Here is a 21186-nt window from a genome sequence, read left to right as displayed (position 1 = left end):
CTCCTCCCCTCTCCCCTTAGGTTTTCCCATTTGAACTGCTGGGAATGGGGGGGGGGGGGGAAACTTCCCCTCCACTGTTGTCCAGATAGGATGGGCAGGCGGGTCCGCACCGCTGATGTCGTGGGCGGCTAGCACTTGGCCTCCAGGCACTTCCAATTCCTCCTTGTCACAGCTCACCCGCGTCCAGCAGAAATAGTTAGCTCTATCACCCAACCAGTTTGGCTGCGCTGTTAGTTTCCAACCACCAGCGGGAGCGGGTCAGCTCTATCCCAAGGCCGCTAAGCCCCTTCGGAGTCAGTTATACCTGATTTGCCAGTATCACCTCCATTAACTCCTGCCAATGGTCGTTCTTTCTGGATTGACTCTATCCTTCGAGCGGTGTTCGCTCCTGCTAAGGCCGCCACAGTGGTCAAGCCCTCACTCCGGCTCAGCCAGAGTGCGTCGCCGCCAGCTAGGGTTTACTGCTCATCCGCCGTACGGTCCCGGCTCGATCTCGAGTTGCCTCTGGGCACATGCCAGGCTCACCCTCACTCAGTGCTACCGACACCTCCCTGCTCCACTATCATGCGCCGAGCTTCTCTCAGCTGCTCACTGCAAGGACAGCCGCCATCTTGATCTCCTCAGCCTTTGTTCGTATGGGATCCGGTCCACCTCAACCACGGGACCGATGAACTCCTCTGTTCACAGCAATAAGGGAAGCCCAGGCAAGCTCAGGCAGCTCCACTGCTGTCTCAGGTCGTCGCTAAGAGGGCGCCGCTCTCACTCGGTCTTCATCGTTCCCGACTCCGAGCTCCAGCCGCCATCTTGCCTCAGCGCGCGTTCGGCCTTTCTTTGTTCCTCTCTCGAGTCAACAGGCACTGGAGACACCTTAAACCCCTTGCCTGGGGGTCCGCCGCCGTTCAGGTGTCCTTCACTGGTCTAATGTCTTTCACGATGGATTTCGTGTAGTTTTTCAGGATAAAAGCGGGGATCGGGTGCGGCATCCGGGCTCACGCCGCCTGTCCTCTCGGCCTCCAAGCCACGCCCCCGTGAATGTTAAAACTATTGGCATTGTAAATGACAAAGCTATTAATTTCGCTATTTTCAAAACCAACACATAAATAAAAAAAATTGTCATTTACAATACCAATAGCTCAAACTTTCCTAATGCGAGACTTATTGCATTGCATACAATTGCACTGCACTCAATACAACATACACTCCAAACAATACCACTCAGTGCCACATAATTACACGCCACATAATTACACTCTACTGAATACAACATACACGCCAGACAATACAACTCAGTTCCACATAATTACACGCCACATTATTACACTGCGCTCAATGCAACATACACTCCAGGCAATACCACTCAGTTCCACACAATTATAGGCTACATATTTACACTGCCCTCAACGCAACATACACTCCAGACAATACCACTCAGTTCCACATAATTATGTACTACATATTTACACTGCGATCAAGGCAACAAACTCCAAATACCACTCAGTGCCACAATATTACACTGCGCTCAATGCAACATACACTCCAAATACCACTCAGTGCCACATAATTACACACTGCATTATTACACTGCGCTCAATGCAACAAACACTCCAAAAACCATTCAGTGCCACTTAATTACACGCCACATAATGACACTGCACTCAATGCAACATACAGTCCAAATACCAATCAGTGCCACATAGTTACACGTCACATAATTACACTATCTATCCACCGCATCACCACAGCATCACTCAGCACCACCACAGCATCACTAAGCACCACCACAGCATCACTATGCGCTACCACAGCATCACTGAATGCCACATCATCACTCGTCGCAACCACATCACTCAGCGCCACCACAGCATCAATCTATGTAACCATTCAACAACTGGTTTAAGTATGTTAGCCCAATTGTTTCAAGCATAATTACAAATGTCACAAAAATATGTTAATATTTAACTTCTGTTCTTGGATTTTCATCACAAGAAAATACACTGAACATAATCTTCACAAAAGTTATTTACAAAAGTTTAAGCTATTGCCATTATAAATTAAAATAACATATTTAAGTATTAATTATTAAAAAATTAAAAGCCATTGTTATTTGTAATATCAATGCATCTAAGTCATGTAAATACAACACATATTGCATTACAAATGCTATAGGTGTCACATTTGCGAAAGTTAAAACTATTGGCATTGTAAATAACAAAGCTATTAATTTCGCTATTTTAAATACCAACACATGAATGAAAAATGTGTCATTTACAATACCAATTGCTCAAACTTTCTTTATGTGAGACCTATTGCATTGCAAATGCTTGTTATATATTGGTACTACAAGGGAGCCCCTCTATGACTCAAGGATGTTTCTTTCCAACCTGTACTCCCTGAATGGAGGCGCCATGATTATGGACCCTTTCGGAGCCGTCTCTTTATCCACCATAGGCAGGATACCATTTTGGGTGGGGACCCCACTGGGTCGCATTTTAATAATACAGTGCATTACCATTTCGGGTGTTATTTCTTTTTGGCCTTGAGGTCAATTTTGTGGCTCCAAGCACCGTGATGTGTTGTAGATAGCCCTCGTTTTCGGTTTAATGCTGTTATCACATGATGACTCCACATAGAGGGGTTCTATGTGGGTTTCCCACGCCGTGGGCGAGATATTTGTGGTTCTAGGAGTGATTTGATTTAAAGCAGTTATTCATCCACTTCCAAAATTGCTTCTGATCTTGTGACTTTATTATTTCATGTGCTTTATTCCAGTGGTCTTCTTCACTCATCCGCTGATAGAAAAATCTTGCTTTCCTATAGGTTTGGCGAATTTCTGTAACCTTTGCCTGGACAGATCTGGGTTTAGAGGGGTCGTTGATGGATTTCTGCATGGTGTTGTTGTATTTACGTTTTATTATCATTATTGATTTTGTTTTGTGAGACAATCGTCTTTCAAGGGAGATTTATCTGATCTTAGCTGCATCCTGATGGTTAGCTCTTCCAAAAGGTGTTCCCAAGGTTTTGTCAAAAATGAATCATTATCCTGGGTTACTCTATTCAGGATTGATACCACTTCTTCATTGATATCTTTATATTGTTGACCACCTGTTTATGTTTTTTTATTGGTTCCCGATTTTCCTCCACACTTGGCAGTTTGATTTTTGGACGGTGACGTTGCGGAGACAGTATGTTGCATGGTCACTTGCCACTGAGGGAATTGCAACAAAATCTTGTATTGCGTGAGAGTGGCCGATTGAAATACAACTGTAATCCAGGGTGGCCGGTCTGGAGTGGGAGATGTGAGTGTAACCTGCTGGCGAATCAGTATCTGATCCTCTATTTAGAATTTGAAGGCCCAGGTGGTTAATATAGGCTGTTTAAGTCTGTGTATGTCTTTACGTTTTTACTCTCTACTTATTTCTGGGATGGACGGGATGGAGTCGTACAAGGCTACCAAGGAGTAATTTAGGTCTCATTCCATTAGGGTAGCATTGAAGTCTCCCAATATTACCCATAGATCATCTGGGCTTTCAGAGTGAAGATCACGGATTACTTGCAGCATTCTGCTTAGTGTTGTTTCATTTTTAGGCTTAGACGGATGGAGATAGATGCAGCCTAGGATCATGAGGTGCTAGACTTGGCTGGGGATATTGGGTTTTAAAAGCCTTGCCTTAAGAGATATATGTTGTCACGTTTCCTTCACATAGTGGGGATACCGGGATTGCCAAGGTATTTTTGATGTAGATTGCCACCCCACCTGAGGCATGGCACCGTGCATGTGAGGGTGTTGAGCTTGATTCATAGGCAGTGCAGTCCAACCATGGGGTTAAGCGCAGAGCCCAGGTTTCTTGCACTGCTATGATGTTGCAGCCCTTCAAAAAGTGTAATGTGTCCCTTTTATCTTCATTGATAGTTAGACCTCGGATATTCCATGAGCAGATTTTTAGCTTGGAGGCAAGGCTAATCTTTTTCAAGGCGGGCCCCGGGGTGTTAGGGACAGGAATTTAGGGCACACGTTACACAGGACCAATCTTTGGTGTTCTTCCCCTTGGCCAGGCATCTAGGTTTTCCCCCTTCTGGGTCCAATGTGATTTGTATTAGACCTTCACTCCACAGTCTGGATCTCGGTCCAAATGTCTTGCCCTGCAGAAAGGAGCCTGTTGCAGGATTTGCTGCGTTCTTGTTCTTTTCTCTGTCGGGTGATTGTTTCTCTCGTTTTGAGTGCTGCGCTATAACAGCTTCTTTTTTCAGAATTGCTTGGTATTTTCTTATTACTGGATCCCCCAGTCGTTCAAACGGTTTTTGATTTCCCCAAGTGCACTTGCCATAGCCTGATTAGAGAAAGCTACTTCTGTTTCCTCTATTAGGCCGCCAGGCGCTGGGGCAAGGAGTGCCACACAATCAATGTTATTGTTTTTTTTTTCTCTAAACACTGTATGTTTGAACAGAATCTTAAGATGTTTCCTCTGTTGAGAATGTCCCACTTCCCTTGCAAAGTGTACTCAGGGTATAAACTCAACTTTAGACTTTTTATGTTTTTCGGGTCGATCCAAATTGGGTGGTTTTTGCGGGGCCTTACATTCGAGTCGTCAGGCTCCTCTGTAGCATATGGAGTTGTCTCAATCGATTGACTCTAGTGAGAGAAAGGCAATCTAGGCATCAAGTTAAAGCATTACGTTTAATATCACAGGCCTCGAAAAATCCACTTAGCATTTACTCGACCCTGCTGGCGAGTTTATTTAAACTGGTAGGAACAGGGGTTCTGTTCATTTAGAAAATGAATGAGCAATAAAGAGGCCTTTAAATCTTGTTTTTGTCTTTTTTTCTCTGCTGCTGCCCACTTTTGATTCTGTGCCCGTTTTTCTCTGCTGCTGCCCCCTTTTGATTCTGTGACCAATTTTCTCGGCTGCTGCCCCCTTCGATTCTGTGCCCGCTGCTGACTTCCATGCCCTCCTGATCCCTGCCCCTGCCCGTTTCCTTCCCGAGATCGCCCCGCTTCACTCCCCTGCCGCTGTTCACCCTGTGGCCCCGCCCCCACCGTGCCTTCTTCGCTGCCCCTGCTACCACCCCTCCCGCCTCCCAGCTGCTCCTCCCTCCCCTCCTCCCCATATCCCCTGCCTGCACAGCTGAGACATACCACCAATCTTCTTTCTTTTTTCCGAAAGAAATTAAAAACATATCTTTTTACTCAGGCCTAGTAATTCCCCTACCATACTGCAGTATCGTCCTTGTCTGTCTACACAACACCACAACGGAAGCAAAAGCGCGGAGATACCCCTTCGGGGCTGATTCAGGCGCTCTATAAATACATAAATAAAATAAATAAATATGACGGCCGCTGCGTGGCCGTGCATCGAAGGCGCGCCTAAGGCAAGCCCGTCCACGCCAGAACCCCTGCCCCCGCACCAGCCACAAAGACTGAGGTTCCGTGACAATTGTAAGTGGTGCTTTCGACTCGCACGAATATAGTCGAGTCTGGTATCTATGAACCGCAAATGACGAGTTTAGTGGGTGTACGCAGTTTCGCTGTGCTAACCTAAACCGTTCGTCTGTTACGTGGGTATTTCTATCTGTACCCACGGGTTCCATCTTAGATACGGCATCCATTTTTGTCTCTTGCCCTCAAGTAGCCAGCGAACGGACGTTGTCCGCTTCGCGACCCTGGGACCCCCAAGATATTTGCGGAAGACACATGTCCTTTGTAAGTGTCTTTATGATGAGGGGGATGCTACTGTAAAGCAGATGGCGCCGTTCGAGGCTCATCTTGCCGCACGGACTTATTGTCTCAGCCGTGCATCTCATTGGGCACGTCCCTTTGATGCCTGTATCTCGTGTTTCCCGATACCTCCCCTTTTACACCCTTTCCGATCTCCTCACTGTTTCCCTCTTCCTCTTCACCTGTCCCTGTTCCTATTTCGATCTGTTTTACTACTGATTGGAATGCGCTAATGGTGGGAAGATGGGTTTTTACAGTTGGGAACCGCCAAATGTTTCCGCACTCATGTCCCGGACCTTGTGCGTTTCAAAGTGACTAAAACGACCCCTCTGGGGGATGATTGTGGGAACCGGGTCATAAACGTTTGTGTTCAATGTAACTCTATGGGGAAATTGTGTATAAAAGGAGCGAACCAATTTGAAGCAGTCTCCCCAAGTTGCACGAGTTGTACTTGTCGTGACTTCTGTGTTCCCTGCAGCAAATAAACCTTGAATCTTTGACGTCGAAGGAAGTGTCCCGTGTCTCTGTGATTCGTACGCCGGAGCAGGTTACCCACGAAGGTTTCAGGTGTTGTGCCCTGGCACCGCTGGGTGCTAAATAACCCAGTCCTTCAAGACCGCCGCCTCTACGACGCCAACACCCTCGTCGCTCTCAACCCAGGAAGGACCCACACCTGCTGCAAGGCCGCCCTGAAGCGCACCCACGGTCCTTTCACCTGCCTGAACTGCAGCTTCTCCTGCCTCGAAAGCGCCGACATGCCTGCCACGACAGAACCGAACCAGGTTAGATGCATCCTTATCAACACCTGCTTCGCACACAAACACGCTGTCGAATTCTGGGACCTACTCGACACCGCATCACCAGACGTCGCCTTCCTGACCGAGACCTGGATGAACGAAGCCTCCTCTCCAGACATCGCCATAGCCATCCCCGGCAGGTACAAGATCACCCTCAGAGACCGCACAAACAGGGCTGGAGGAGGAATCGCTATTGTCCACAAAAACACCATCAGGATCTCAACAAACACCAACGACACCCTCAGCACCGCCCAACATATGCACTTCCAGATCCACACGGATGCCAAGACCACCCTAAGAAGCACCCTCGTCTACAGACCGCCAGGACCCCGGCCTCAATTCTGCGACTCCATCTCCAACCTAATCAGCACGCACGCACTGACATCCACTGACTACATCCTCCTTGGAGATCTGAACTATCATCTGGAGAACAACAATGACAACAACTCCTCCACCCTGATTGACAACCTCGGACTGAAACAGCTCATCTCTACGCTGACCCACATCGCCGGTCACACGCTTGATGCCATCTTCTCCTCAAGCCCCCACGTCACCTTCAGCCACACCTCCGAACTCACCTGGATAGACCACCACTGCATCCACTTGTCCTTCCGAAAACCCCTCACACACCACCGCGCCCTTCAGACCCCTGCCGTTGCTGGGGCAAAGTCACTGAAGAACAACTACAGTCAAGCCTTGCACTCAACCCCACCGACCAACGCCACCAACCCAGATGATGGTGCACTCACCCTCGAACGCTGGATGAATGACTGTGCCAACACCGTAGCCCTGCTGAAAAAAAACACCAACAGAGACACTAGCAAAAGAGTCGGCTGGTTCACCCCGGACCTCCTCGACTCAAAGCGCACCTACCGGAAATTGGATAACATATGGCACAACGACAAGACGCCGGACAGCCTCGCTGCCCACAAAGACGCCATCCGCAACTACCACCACCTCATCAGGACCGCCAAAAGGACCGCCTCGACAACAACGCACACAACAGCAAGGAACTCTTCACCATGGTGAAGGAACTCTCCAACCCCAGCTCCAGCACCAGCAACATCCCGCCATCGCAAGCCCTGTGCGACTCCCTCGCCACCTTCTTTCACCGGAAAATCACCGACATCCATGACCGCTTCAAACCCCGGACAACCCCTGCAGACCTCGCCGCACCGGACCCACCACACCCCACCGCCCATGACACCCTGGGCCAACGTGAGCATTGAGGACACAATCAAGACCATGGACACAATCCACTCCGGATCCCCGTCCGACCCTCTCCAACACCACATTTTCAACAAAGCCTGCAATTCCATTGCACCCCACCTGCACAAAATCATCAACCTCTCCTTCAAGACCGCTACCTTCCCTGATAACTGGAAGCACGCAGAGATCAACGCCCTACTGAAGAAACCCAAGGCGGATCAGAGCGACCTGAAGAACTTCCGACCCATCTCCCTACTCCCGTTCCCAGCAAAGGTCATCGAGAAGATAGTTAACACCCAGCTCACCAGTCACCTCGAAGACAACAACATCCTGGACCCCTCCCAATCAGGATTCCGCAGCAACCACAGCACCGAGACCGCCCTCATCGGCGCCACAGAGGACATCAGGATCCTTCTTGACAACTGCGAGACAGCAGCCCTCATCCTCCTGGATCTCTCCGCCGCCTTCGACACAGTCTGCCACCTCACACTACGCACGCGACTCCAAGACGCAGGGATCCGGGAGAAGGCCCTGGACTGGACCACCTCCTTCCTCTCCGGCAGAACTCAGAGTCCGCCTCCCCCCGTTCCGGTCCAAGGCCTCCGAGATCATCTGCGGCGACCCACAAGGATCTTCCCTCAGCCCGGCGCTGTTCAACATCTACATAGGACCACTAGCACGCATCGTCCAACAGCACGACCTCAACATAATTTCCTACGCCGATGACACTCCTCTCACTCACCAAGGACCCTCTCACCGCCAAATCCAACCTCCACCAGGGAATGAAGGCAGTCACCGACTGGATGAAGGAAAGCAGACTTAAGCTGAACTCAGACAAAACGGAGATCCTCATCCTCGGGTCCAACTCCTCAGCATGGGACGACTCATTGTGGCCCGCATCACTGGGGACCCCCGATCACGCACCCAACCTGGGAGTCATCCGCGACTTGAAACTCACCTTGACCAAACAAGTCAACGCTGTCTCCTCCACCTGTTTCAACACCCTCCACATGCCCCGCAAGATCTACAGATGGATCCTGAAACACAAGGAAAACAGTCCCTCAGGCCCTAGTCAGCAGCAGACTCGACTACGGGAACGCCCTCTATTCCGGAGCCCCGTCCAAGCTCACCAACAGACTGCAAAGAATCCAGAACGCGTCTGCAAGTCTCATCCTCGACGTCCCGCGCCGCGACCACATCACCCTCACCTGAGGAACCGGCACTAGCTCCCAATTCACAGGAGAATCTCCGTCAAGCTCCTGATCCACGCACACAAGGCACTCCACAAGACCGAACCAGCCTATCTCAACAGTCGACTCTCCTTCTACGTACCCAGCAGGAAACTCCACTCTGCTGGCCACGCCCTGGTCACGGTCCCGCGCATCTGTAGAACCACTTCTGGAGGCAGGTCCTTCTCCCACTGCGCCGCCAAGACCTGGAACACCCTCCCCCTCTACCTACGACAAACCTAAGACCTACTGACCTTCAGGAGACACCTCAAGACCTGGCTCTTCGAGCAGTAGCAACCCCCCTGTGCTTTACAAATTAAATGATTGATTGATTGACACATTTCCAGTCTGTTTAAGGACAGAGGTAAAATGTCAGTTTCTCTTTTTACTAATTGTTGCTCATCTGTGCCTGGAAAAAAAGTGTTTTACTTTTCTTTCGCTTATTATAGTTTGTACTTCTTGTCAAGTGAGTTATCTGACAATATTTGTGAAACAAAAGGCTGTAAAATGTCAGGTTTTTCTCGAACAATATTTAAACAGATTGTAATAGTACAGTATATATATATATATAGGTATATATAGGTATATATAGTTAGGATTTTTTTGAATAGGGATTTCTGAAAATTCTATGTTGAATAACTTTGGCGTTGATGGACGGAATTGGCTGAAATTTTCAGGAAAATGGCACATTTTGTTTCTGGGCGTCCCCTGAAAGTTTGGGGGGGGGGGGGGGGTTCGTCAAGCGGGGGCCGAGAAAAAAGGGGGGTCCCAAAACGTGTTTTTAACATTGAGTTTTCCATAGGGCGGTTGGACTCACTTTTAGCTCGAACGGCTGAATGGATTTCCACAAAACTTGGTAAAATTGTAGGGACTGGTAGCCCGATGTGCCTTTGCTATGTCTCAAGATATATGCTCCAGTGGTTTTTACGAAAATTAACTTTGAAAAATATATATTGGGCTAAATATATATAAGAGCCCAAATGTAGCCCAATGTAGCCCAAAGATGGCCACCAGAGACAAAAAAAAACAAATGTAGCCCAAATATCAGCCAGATGTAGCCCTATAGCCCAGTGACAGAATGTCCCAGAGTGTTCTATAGAACAACTAGAGCGCTAACAGTCTTACTTATGACAAAAGTATGGCACACCTGAAGTCATCTTGATTGGAATAAAGTGTTAACACTTAAAACATTTAATTTGCAAAGGAACAAAATGAGGGGGTTCATTTTGCCATAGAAATTATGATTAGTGCTGAAGAAAGAAAAATTAGGGCACATTTTGAGTGACTTCCTCTTATATTTCATTTAAAAAAATATGATATGCAGTCTCCCAAGATGGCCACCAGAGACAAAAGAGCCCAAATGTAGCCCAAATATCAGCCAGATGTAGCCCAACTATAGCCCAATGACAGAATGTCCCAGAGTGTTCTAAAGAACAACTAGAACGCTAACAGTCTTACTTATGACAAAAGTATGGCACAGCTGAAGTCATCTTGATTGGAATAAAGTGGTAACACTTAATACATTTAATTTGAAAAGGAACAAAATGAGGGGTTTCATTTTGCCATAGAAATGTTATATATATATATATATATATATCTGCAAATACCTCGCAGCAGCGCTCCTTACAAAGAGACTCGAGGCAAGGACCAACTTTCCTTCAGCATTCTTTATTTAGCCATTAGGTAGTGTGTCATGACGCGTTTCGGCCGTCCCAGCGGCCTTGGTCACATGGGGAAACTGATTACTTTTGACCCATTTAAAGTGATAACGTGCAATCACATGTCAAACAAATGATGGACATAGAAAAAATACTATATGTATAAATACATTTTGCATATACTTTCTCCTGGTACCAATACAAAAGTGAAAATAACTGTATGAATACATAAATAAGTCACAATTTGCATAATGTATCAAAAGCTATAAAATTATACATATACTACTACAATTCATTGTGCGAAGAGTGGAATGATAACTGCATAAATGCTTATAACTCTTCTAGATGGTATTGAGAAAGAAGTGTACCATATAGTCCATCAAAATCTATTAGAAATTATTGTGCGAAAAATAGTGCTCACCCTGGTGTATTAAAGTATAAAACCAAATTATAATAATGTTCACTGCTATTTAATGATAGTAGTGAAAGAAAGAGATCCATAAAGAGGAAAATTAATTTATCTATATGGATCAAAACAAAAAGAAATGAATTCAAGACGTCAACTGTGCCAGCCAGATAAGGCTCAAAAAGAGGGGGGATTTGTGGAGCCTTAACTTACTTCCGGTTCCATTCCATCATTCTTATCTTTGGCTATGTTATTGCACTTATATTTAAAGTGACTTCGTGTCAATTGGAAAAAATAAATATAATTTCTTCCTCTAAAGTGACATCGTGCAGTCAACAGTGCAAATATAGTTAAAGTGGCTGGTGCTGGAGGTTATACAGTACTGAGGTAGAGGGGAAGAGAAGTCTAAACCTTATTAAAATAGAGCTTAGCTTCCATTTTCAAAACAAGATAATTACATACATCATCAATATTGCACATATAGAGAAAATTTCATCACACCATAAAAAACAGTCTAAAAAAGAGGGGATCGGTAGCATGACTAAAATCAGCTGTCACATCAAAAATCAGGATAAAAACCATATTACCCCAATATTTAAAACGACGGCTAAAATCAATCAATTCATATATATACACACACCAAATTTATGTACACTCAATATATAAATTATACATAGTATACTACAATATAAACATTAATATGTAAAAAAAAGTGCATGGTATATATATATATATATATATATATATATATATATATATATATGTTACCTACTGGCGGTCGCCAGTAGCTATATATAGTTAGGATTTTTTTGAATAGGGATTTCTGAAAATTCTATGTTGAATAACTTTGGCGTTGATGGACGGAATTGGCTGAAATTTTCAGGAAAATGGCACATTTTCTTTCTGAGCGTCCCCTGAAAGTTTGGGGGAGGGCAAGGGGGGGGTTTCGTCAAGCGGGGGCCGAGAAAAAAGGGGGGTCCCAAAACGTGTTTTTAACATTGAGTTTTCCATAGGGCGGTTGGACTCACTTTTAGCTCGAACGGCTGAATGGATTTCTATGAAACTTGGCAAAATTGTAGAGACTGTTTGCCCGATGTGCCTTTGCTAGGTCTCAAGATATGTGCTCCAGTGGATTTTGAGAAATTAACGTTCAAAAAAATATGTATATCTGTGACAGCGTCCCGGTTCGCGTACCAGACGAGTAACGGAACTTCGCGAGGAGAAGCGGATTGGCTCTCCGGTGACTGTCAACATTCTAAACAGTCCGGAGCGGCCGCCATCTTGTCTCTCGGTAGGATCGAGAGACAAGATGTGGAAATAAACGAAGGGGAAATGAATAAAAGGGGCAAAGTAGACCCCTCCTGACCCCCTAGGATTGATGTGGGGGCTATTAAAGGGCCCCCCGGGGCAAAAAAATAAAATAATTTTTTTTTCGATTTTTCGCGGTGGAAGCGCTACCCGGTACGCGAACCGGGTAGCTCACCGGTAGCGTAACGGGAGTCCGCCATCTTGTGTTTTGGACGAATTTAGTCACAAGATGGAGGATAAACAATGTTGGGAATGGGTATAAGGGGCACGGGAGACATATCCTGACCCCCTAGGTTTTCTGAGGGTGGCTGAGGAGGCCGATATATGTAAAAATTTTCGCACGGTTAGCGCCCGGTCCGCGCACCGGGTAGCGTTCCGGAAAGCGTAACAAGGGGACAACCAAGGGAAATAGTAAAATAATAGTCTAAAATTCAATGTACAGAGTGCTTTGAGGTAGGGTAGCTCTGAATAGACCTGTTGTGTTGTGTGGGTGATGTAAGTACCAACATGTAGGTACCAATGAAGAGTCTAAAATTCAATGTACACCGTCTCCTCTGTAGATATTTTGTATGTTCTAATATGGGTTATTTAAATGTAAAGTGTGGAAAAGTACTTCATGCTTTAAAGCAATTGTATTTTTGAACTGATTGTTCTTTCCTCTTAGTCCTCCTCTTTGTTTTTTTCCCCACACTCTTCTTCAGCATGATAGTTGATAAATGTGTTCCCTCAAAAAATGTATATACATAAAAAAATTATATTAAACATATAAAATATATTTTTCCTTTAAAAGAAGAATACATTTTACAGCTTTTGATATTTGCTATTAAAAAACCATTGAAATTCACTGAAAAAACCATAGGTTATAGACCATATATAGTTAGGAATTAGCATTTACAAAACCTTATTTTACTCACACAAAACCATGTCATGTATGATGTAATATGTGACATGATCAGCAGTGGATTGCGGGTGCGCGATATATAGTTAGTGCAACTAACTATATATGCGAATTTCAATGGTTGTGTGTGAGTAAAATAAGGTTTTGTAAATGCTAATTCCTAACTATATATGGTCTATAACCTATGGTTTTTTCAGTGAATTTTCAAGGTTTTGTAAATGCTAATTCCTAACTATATATGGTCTATAACCTATGTTTTTTTTCCAGTGAATTATATATATATATATATATATATATATATATATATATATATATATATATATATACACGAAAACTCCACACACCACTTCCGAGTCAGACCAGAGGTCAAGTCGGCGCAGGAACAGAGGAGACGGACCAGCGGATGCGCTACACAGGTTCTTTTATTGCGTTATAGTCGGTAGCAAGAGGGCACTACGCGTTTCGGGCTTCCAAAGCCCTTGTTCACATGCAAGTGAACCAGTTAGACTTTTTTAATTTTATAATGCAGTGTGACATGATTAGCCCGCCCAGACATGTGATGTCACAGTCTCATAGACATACTTTTTTTATATATCGAATCTGTTGTTGCATATGGACTTTATACATTATTGCAAGTAAAGTATGTATTAAAAAACATTCTTTAAGGCAACATACCATAAAATATAACAAGATGCAATAGTAATGTTATATGATCCCACAAACATAGCTGATAGGAATTTCATATTTTCAGGATAAATCCCTTAAAAGAGACCATACATTTCATATATATAAAATCTTTAAAGTGACTAGCGGACTAATGTCTAAGTGTGAATATATCTAAATTAGACCGGTTCTGAGCCTGCGTCAAGTGGAGTATATTTAAAGTGCGTGAGGGAGTAAGGAGGATGGGAATAAAGTGCTGAACCAACATATTGCACAAAAGTACCATGTGTATTCAATGCATATATATATATATATATATATGATCTGGGATGAGTCAAGGACAGACCTTAACAAATTTCTCCTTGACAACAATTGAAATGATGTGAATCTCAGATTTACTAGTAAGATAGATCCCGTGGAGATGGACTTCTTAGATGTCACAGTCAGGGTTGTAGAAGGGGAAATTGTAACAGACCTGTACAGGAAACCCACTTCAGGTAACAGCATCTTGCATGCTAGAAGCCATCACCCAAACAGCTTAAAGGATAGCATCCCATATGGTGAGATCTTAAGGGCAAGAAGAAATTGCAGCACCAATGAGAACTTTGAAAAGGCACAAGGTAACATGATTCAGAGGTTCAGAGCCAGGGGCTACTCAGACCAGACACTTATGACAGCAAAAGAAAAGTGAAAACAAGAAATAGGGCATCGCTTCTAACCAAGAAGGTTAACAAACCTCTTGAGATTTCTGGTTCTAGCAATGTCAGGATGATAACATCATTCAATGTCGAGGCAGCTAACATACGAGGTATCCTTAAGAAACATTGGCACATAGTGAAAAGTGACCCAACAATTGGGAAACTGATAAACAGTTCACCACAGGTTAGCTACAGGAAGGCACGTTCTCTGCAAGACATGCTGGTCAGGAGTAACTTTGAGAGCCCGGTAAAAAGTAAACACTGGCTTAAAGAGCAAAAAGGTTTTTACAAATGTGGAAAGTGTAAAGCCTGTGTAACCAGCCGAAATGTGAAATCCTATTTACTACCTACGGGAAGAACTGAGAGTATAAGTAAATGATTTGGCCACTTGGCCGTGACCTTTAAACCTTTATGTTGTTGAAAATTAGGCCACTCGGCCGTGAGGATATGGTTTACTGTGCCAAGTAAACGAAATATTACTACAAACGGTCTACAAATAGATTTGTAAGCAATTTTGGATTGACATGTTTGTTATGTGCAGTAAGAAATGAACTGTGTTTGCTAACATGCAAATGGCCTATTTTTGTTATACACTATATCATGTATAAATGATAATTTACAATATAGTGGTTTAATTCAATTTAATTTATATTACTTGAATCGTTTCTTATATATATTCATCAGAGTGTCATTATTTACTTTAAATCGTGCTTTGAGACCGTTTGTGGCAAAGTCTATCCTCTACCTCCATGGTAGTTCTTACAATATGTAGTTCCTGATAATGGAGCAGTCCTACCTTTATTTCCTGTAAATTGTTTGAAACACTTTCTGCATAAAATGGTGATTTTGCTTATTCTTGGTTGGCTTTGGAAGAAGACCGTTTGGTCGAAACGCGTCGCCATTAAAACTTCTTGAAACACAGACCCTGGAGTGCGAGTCTCCTTGTGTGGTTCCGGCGTGGATGCTAGCTGGCAGCCCTTTCGAGTATATATATATATAGCAAACGTTTAGTCTATTAAACCAACCATGTGAATGTGCTCTCATATGTGATAAAGAAGAAAATGGTGTCTAGGTGAATAAAAATAGTTGCCTAGGATCACATCATTTATAACCAGTTTATGGGTCATGAGCTTTTTAATTAGGTCGAGTAGATTTTTTTAAGTCACTAGACCTGCAGGTCTAGTAACATTTTTAGGATTTTGAGAGGCCTGATTTCACAAGGAAGTTCATGAACATCACCCTCTAAAAGAGCCTTTGTATCACATACATCATCAGAAAGTGGAGAGCAATATTACACATTAATGTTATCTGACAGAGATACAATAGACAAGGCTCTGTCAGTCAATCGCTGGGTAGGAAAGCACCACATGCTATTTGTAATCAAGAGCAGAGTAACAGTTAAGTCATGTGAACTAATGAAGTAGAGGAGATGAAACGCAAACGAGGAGATGAAATGCAAACTAGTGGTGACTGCATCACGAATCTGTAGACGCAGTAACAATGCAGAGGAAAATTTCTGTTGCCCTTTACATGACTCCAAATGTTGCCACAGTAGAAGGGATGGGCCACATATCCATAAACTACATGCTACAAGACAATTCAATGGTTCAAGCTGTAATCCCACAACTGTTCAGGGGCCCAGGTAAGATTAAAGACACCAATTTATAACTGCATTTCAACAAAGCAATCCACAATATTTTTTCATTATCACCGGAATGTGGCATTTTGCCGCCAAAGAGCAGCAGAGCGTGAAATCAAGAATCTGTTAGTTCTCGATATCATTGAGGAAAACAAGGGCACTACACCATGGCTTTTTTCCATAGTAGTGGTACTAAAAAACAATCTACAAGGTACGAATCTGTACACATGAATCGAATCAATAAAGACAGTGAGAGGAAGAGAAGGTCACCCAGAACCAACACATCTCAGATAATACAGATGGATGAGCTCAGGTGTTTATCGAAACTTAATCTTGAAAAGGCTGCCACTAATTACAACTGGAAGAAAACTGCACATACATCACAACACTCCCAATGCACTTGGAGTTATTCAGATAAAAATTGCCTCTGATTCCTCAGAAGCCTAGCCGAGCTCTTCAAGAAGCTATCCATTTGATAGTGTTCTACGTTGGTCATTGCATTTAACAACAGCAACGACATCTCATATTTTGGTCACCATAACAAGTACATGGCTTAGCTCTCAAACCAAGACGCTGAGTCTCCTGCTTGATACCGAAAATAGTGAGTTCTGAGATAATGAGGATAAAGTTCTTCTGGACAATTTTTTTTTTTACAGAGAAAGGAATTAATCCTAACCATGGCAAAGTGCAAGTACTCATCAACACACACCTGCCAAAAAAAATAAGAACTCTCCAGTCATTTTTAGGTATGACCAACTGTGTTTGATACATCAAAACAATTCTGTTGACATACCACCAGGGTATGGAGCATGCACGGTCCATCAAGTGTATAGAGATATTAACAAAACCGATTTGGAACGCACTATCTCATGGGCCATGTCAGTGTGACACTGTTTCCAGTCCTAGCCACTTAATTACCACTGCCGTGCATCCTGGGACTTGTAGTCTTGGTTTAGCTTCAGCTATATCACACGTAAAAATTAAAATTATTTGAACAAGAAAATTAACACTGGAAAGAAGGTGACATGTGAGTAGTATCGTAACCGGATATCGAGGACAGCCGGACTTTAATGGAAGGAACAGACTTCACAAAATAAGCTCCCCTTACGAAACCTCGCACTGACATTGGAGACATTGATTTCACCCTTCTTTGCGTTTTACAAAAACAAACCTGGCCCCTCTTCACAATTTGGCAGGAACCCGTTCCCAGTTCCATGTGCTACTTTTCCAGCACTTGTTTTCCATTCCATCCTGGTGTTTGTAACCATAAATGTATTGTGTGGTAAACAGGATTACAAAAATACACAGGAAAAACACAGTGCTGAGACTTGACGGTAGAAAAATGATTCCCCGTCTTCTACCGTCACCAAGAATATTTATGACCCAAATACTCGTTCGTTATGTAGTATGAAATGTCTTTAGAGTTATCCCTAATTTACTGGGTGTTTGACAGCCTTAGGTAGTTTTGAGTTTGTTTCTGTATTTATTTTGCCTTAGAAAAATAACCCTTTCGACCCCCACCATCAAAAAGGTTATTTTGCATTGGTTTCTTTGAGGAAAAATAGATTTGTCAAGCACTGATTCCGTGAAAGTTATGCATCAATTGACAGCTTAGGTTGGAACAGTATTTCATCTCCTGAGTACGTGCATTTATGTTCCGGAAACAAGGAAAGCAACACTTCACACAATTCATTTTAAAAGGACAAATCAGGAGTTTAAAAACACTTACTTCCCAATAACCACGCTAGCTTTTTCCACAACCGCTAGATTTTGCATGCTCTCTTTTCTCAAAAACCGTTCGCCATTAGTACACACCAGAACTACCTGCTCGGCGTTTTCAAGCAGAAGCTCGTATTGAGCGGACATTATATCACACAAGAGCGAGGAACTCGATTGCAATCCGTCCTGTATCTCCGGTTCAAATGCGCTCCCCCCGGCCGAAAAGGCTAAGCAATTGCAACTCTGGCCTTCAAGTTAATGTTTGAAAAAAGATTCCGAATCACAACGCACACCTGACATTAACAACGCGCAGCACCAAGATTTGCTACGACTGTTTTTTCAATGATTTTGCCTCTTATTGGCAGTTAGTTGAGTGTTACCTTTACTTAAATAATTATTTTAGGCAAAGCTATACATTTGACGATTATCAAGCAGCACTAAAAGCAAACCACGGGAGTACGTTAAGTCAATGGTTTTCCTACTAAACAACTGGAAGCTAGTTTCAACCAGAACATCACTAACTTTGGGAGCCTAAATAACTCTCGGCACGACGAGAGCATATCTGGCTCCAGCGCCCTTTCAGGAAAATTGTTTCAGAGCGTCCCCTTGTGGTGAGTGCGCTGTTGCAGTTCAAGGACACGTGAGGCTGTTGGCAACAAGACACGTCGATCTACTTTCTCACGTGCGGGATGACGTGCAGTCGGAGTTCTTTCACGCGGCGAGCTAGCCATGACATGACATTCGAATAAACCAACAAGAAAAGAGTTGTCTCGGCCGTTTTTCTGGACCAATCCTACCTTGGGCGAGGACTCCGCCTTCTTCTTCTGGGCCCCAGCCGACCTATTGGACCACGGACGGTCTGTGTACAGAATGAGTGCCGGTAGGTGTCACCCTTTCATCTGAGAGTAAGCGAATTTGTCATTCGAGCCTACAGTTTTTCGACATACTCTGTTTTGAGGAGTATATTGTAACATTTTTGTGTGTGGAAGAGAAAATGGAAAATTCGAATGAAACTTGAGGTTAAATTGGCAGTAAATAAAAATTCCCCCTTTTGAATCTTTAAGAGCTTTTTAGTTAACTTTTCTGGGGTTTTCCGCGACATTTTGCCGAAAAACGTTCATAGGATATGCACGTTTGTTAAGTCTAAGGAAAGATTTATAAATTCTATCCAGCTCCTTGATATTTCTTTTTTTTTTACACCATAGACAAAGTGTCCTTTGAGCTCATTAAATGCCAGTGAGCTCTTAAAGAAGATCTGCAGCGATGGATTATCTATTCAAGGGAGTATATTAATACCAAGCATTGGCATAGCTGCCAAGGTTTCAGATTGCGTACCAACAACAGATACTCCAATATCATATACTCACCTGGGCCCATAAACACACACAATTGAGTAAACCGCTGGAGTCAAGGTTTATGATTTTCCACACTTGCATACTGATTATTTCTTACTCTTAACCAACCTTTCACTGATAAAAAAGTTATTTCCTCTGGTCGATGGACCATTAATTAGTTGAACTAGTTGTTGGTGAAAATGTACTTAATTCTAACTTTATGTCTTGAAGTAAATAACATAAAGTAGTTACCTGCGCACACCTATTTGTGATACTAAGTTTTCTAAATGTAACGATAGTTTAAGTGGGTTAGTGTGCTATTTGGGAAAAGGCAGCCAGCCTACTTGAACAGAACAACTTCTAGTGGAATCCCCACTAGTATACCAAATGCACAACTGATATAAAGTATATCACATTAAACAATACTTGATATGAATCATCTGTAATCAGTAAGAAGAAACCAAGTTGTAGATTCTGTTTTGTATTTTCATTTATGTTTTCAAAAGTCAAAGAATTATTTAAGAACTACGTGCTTTCATGTAACGAAACTCAATCAATGTAACAATACTTGTTATACAGAGTTGAAAAAAACATAACCGTCAATCATTCATGTACATTGTTATAAACATTATTGCAACTCAAAAAAGGCCCAATGCATTTCGGGAAACTCCCTTCCTCAGGGGCACTGTTAGGATAATGAACATGAAACATATTATCAGTTCTTGATGTAAGACTTAGTTTTATAACCAACTTATGGCTGGGTGCTTACTCAACTCACAATTAGAATTCAAATAAGGGATTTACTGAATAGCAATTAAAAAAAAGAGACACTCTGGTGAAGGTATGGGTACATTACAATATTTTTGATGAACTTATTACTAGGTCAATCAGAAACTAGGTGTGGTAAAGCAAAGAGAAAAGTTGCATAGAAAAAGACCTCCACCAAGCTTAAACTCCAAGGAAACCTAATATTGCACATGTGTGAAAAAAAGTTCACTCACTAAACATTCTCTAATCGAACCTCTCCACTAAAGATTGTGAACAAGTAAATCAAAAAGCTGGTCTGTGGTGAACAAATCAAACTGTAGTTTACACTCACCACAAAAAACTAGTCAGATCTCTCTAGACTCAGGTGTTGCGATACTGCTCAGAAGAATATAAAGGTGCACAGTTTGTAAATCTGTAATCAATAAACAGAGCAATCTAGGTGTAAAATACTGTTGTGTGTTGTACTGTGGAAAAAGGTAGGGCCGATGACCTTTTTCGAAGTTGCCCGGCGCTAACCGCCTCTATTACCACTCAAGTTACCAAACAAAGAGGCAGGCGCTGGAGACTGGAAGGCAGGAAACATAAGTTTTATTCCGACGGAGCAGAACACATCAAATCGGACAACAGGGTATCTTCTCGAGGTGCTCTAACCGCATCTCTGAGGCCTGGCCTCTTATACACAGGTTTATGATCTTTATTACAGTTTATTGCATGTGGCACATTCTTGCAAATGCTTTGAAGTATGAAAGGACATCCTCGGAATCCCTGCTTCAGGCCTGTTCCCACACACATTTACAGTTGAAGTCCCCACTCCGGTCACAACAGGTGACGATTGTTGCACAGCTGGGCATTCCGCCGATTCACGGAATGTATGTGGTTGATCGTATCTCATGGGGTGGGGGCTTTGATCAACTCGGGGATCCTTTGATGGGAGAAGCTTCCTACTGTATGGGGGGGGGGGGCAATAAACAGCATCCGCAGGGCCAGGTGGCGGCCTGGGAACGAGTAAGACAATCGGCATAGAGGAAAAAAGGGGGGTTTTATCAAAGGACTCAGGATCATGAAAGGAATGGAGGGAGGTGTTGAGCTGGGAACAGGACGGGGTTCCGAGGCAGAGTTGTGCTGAAGAGGGGTTTATGGCCCAAGG

General features: G+C 43.5%; 2 protein-coding genes across 2 annotated transcripts in view; one reads left to right on the top strand and one right to left on the bottom strand.

The window, feature by feature from the left end:
- Positions 1-18616, bottom strand: part of AMDHD1 (amidohydrolase domain containing 1) — a 135974-nt gene extending 117358 nt beyond the window's left edge. The window contains exon 1 of the mRNA XM_086919076.1: positions 17948-18616. Coding sequence (XP_086775202.1) covers positions 17948-18084 — 137 coding nt within the window. The 5' untranslated portion in view covers positions 18085-18616. The remainder of the gene's footprint in view (positions 1-17947) is intronic.
- Positions 18617-18646: 30 nt separating this feature from the next.
- The window catches only part of CCDC38 (coiled-coil domain containing 38), a 2358499-nt gene continuing 2355959 nt past the window's right edge, over positions 18647-21186 (top strand). The window contains exon 1 of the mRNA XM_086919075.1: positions 18647-18817. Coding sequence (XP_086775201.1) covers positions 18808-18817 — 10 coding nt within the window. The 5' untranslated portion in view covers positions 18647-18807. The remainder of the gene's footprint in view (positions 18818-21186) is intronic.

The sequence above is a fragment of the Lissotriton vulgaris genome, chromosome 1_1, assembly GCF_964263255.1.
Source record: "Lissotriton vulgaris chromosome 1_1, aLisVul1.2, whole genome shotgun sequence".
NCBI classification, from domain to species: domain Eukaryota; kingdom Metazoa; phylum Chordata; class Amphibia; order Caudata; family Salamandridae; genus Lissotriton; species Lissotriton vulgaris.
Note: the sequence above shows the minus strand (reverse complement) of the source record. Positions and strands in the feature narration are given on the sequence as shown.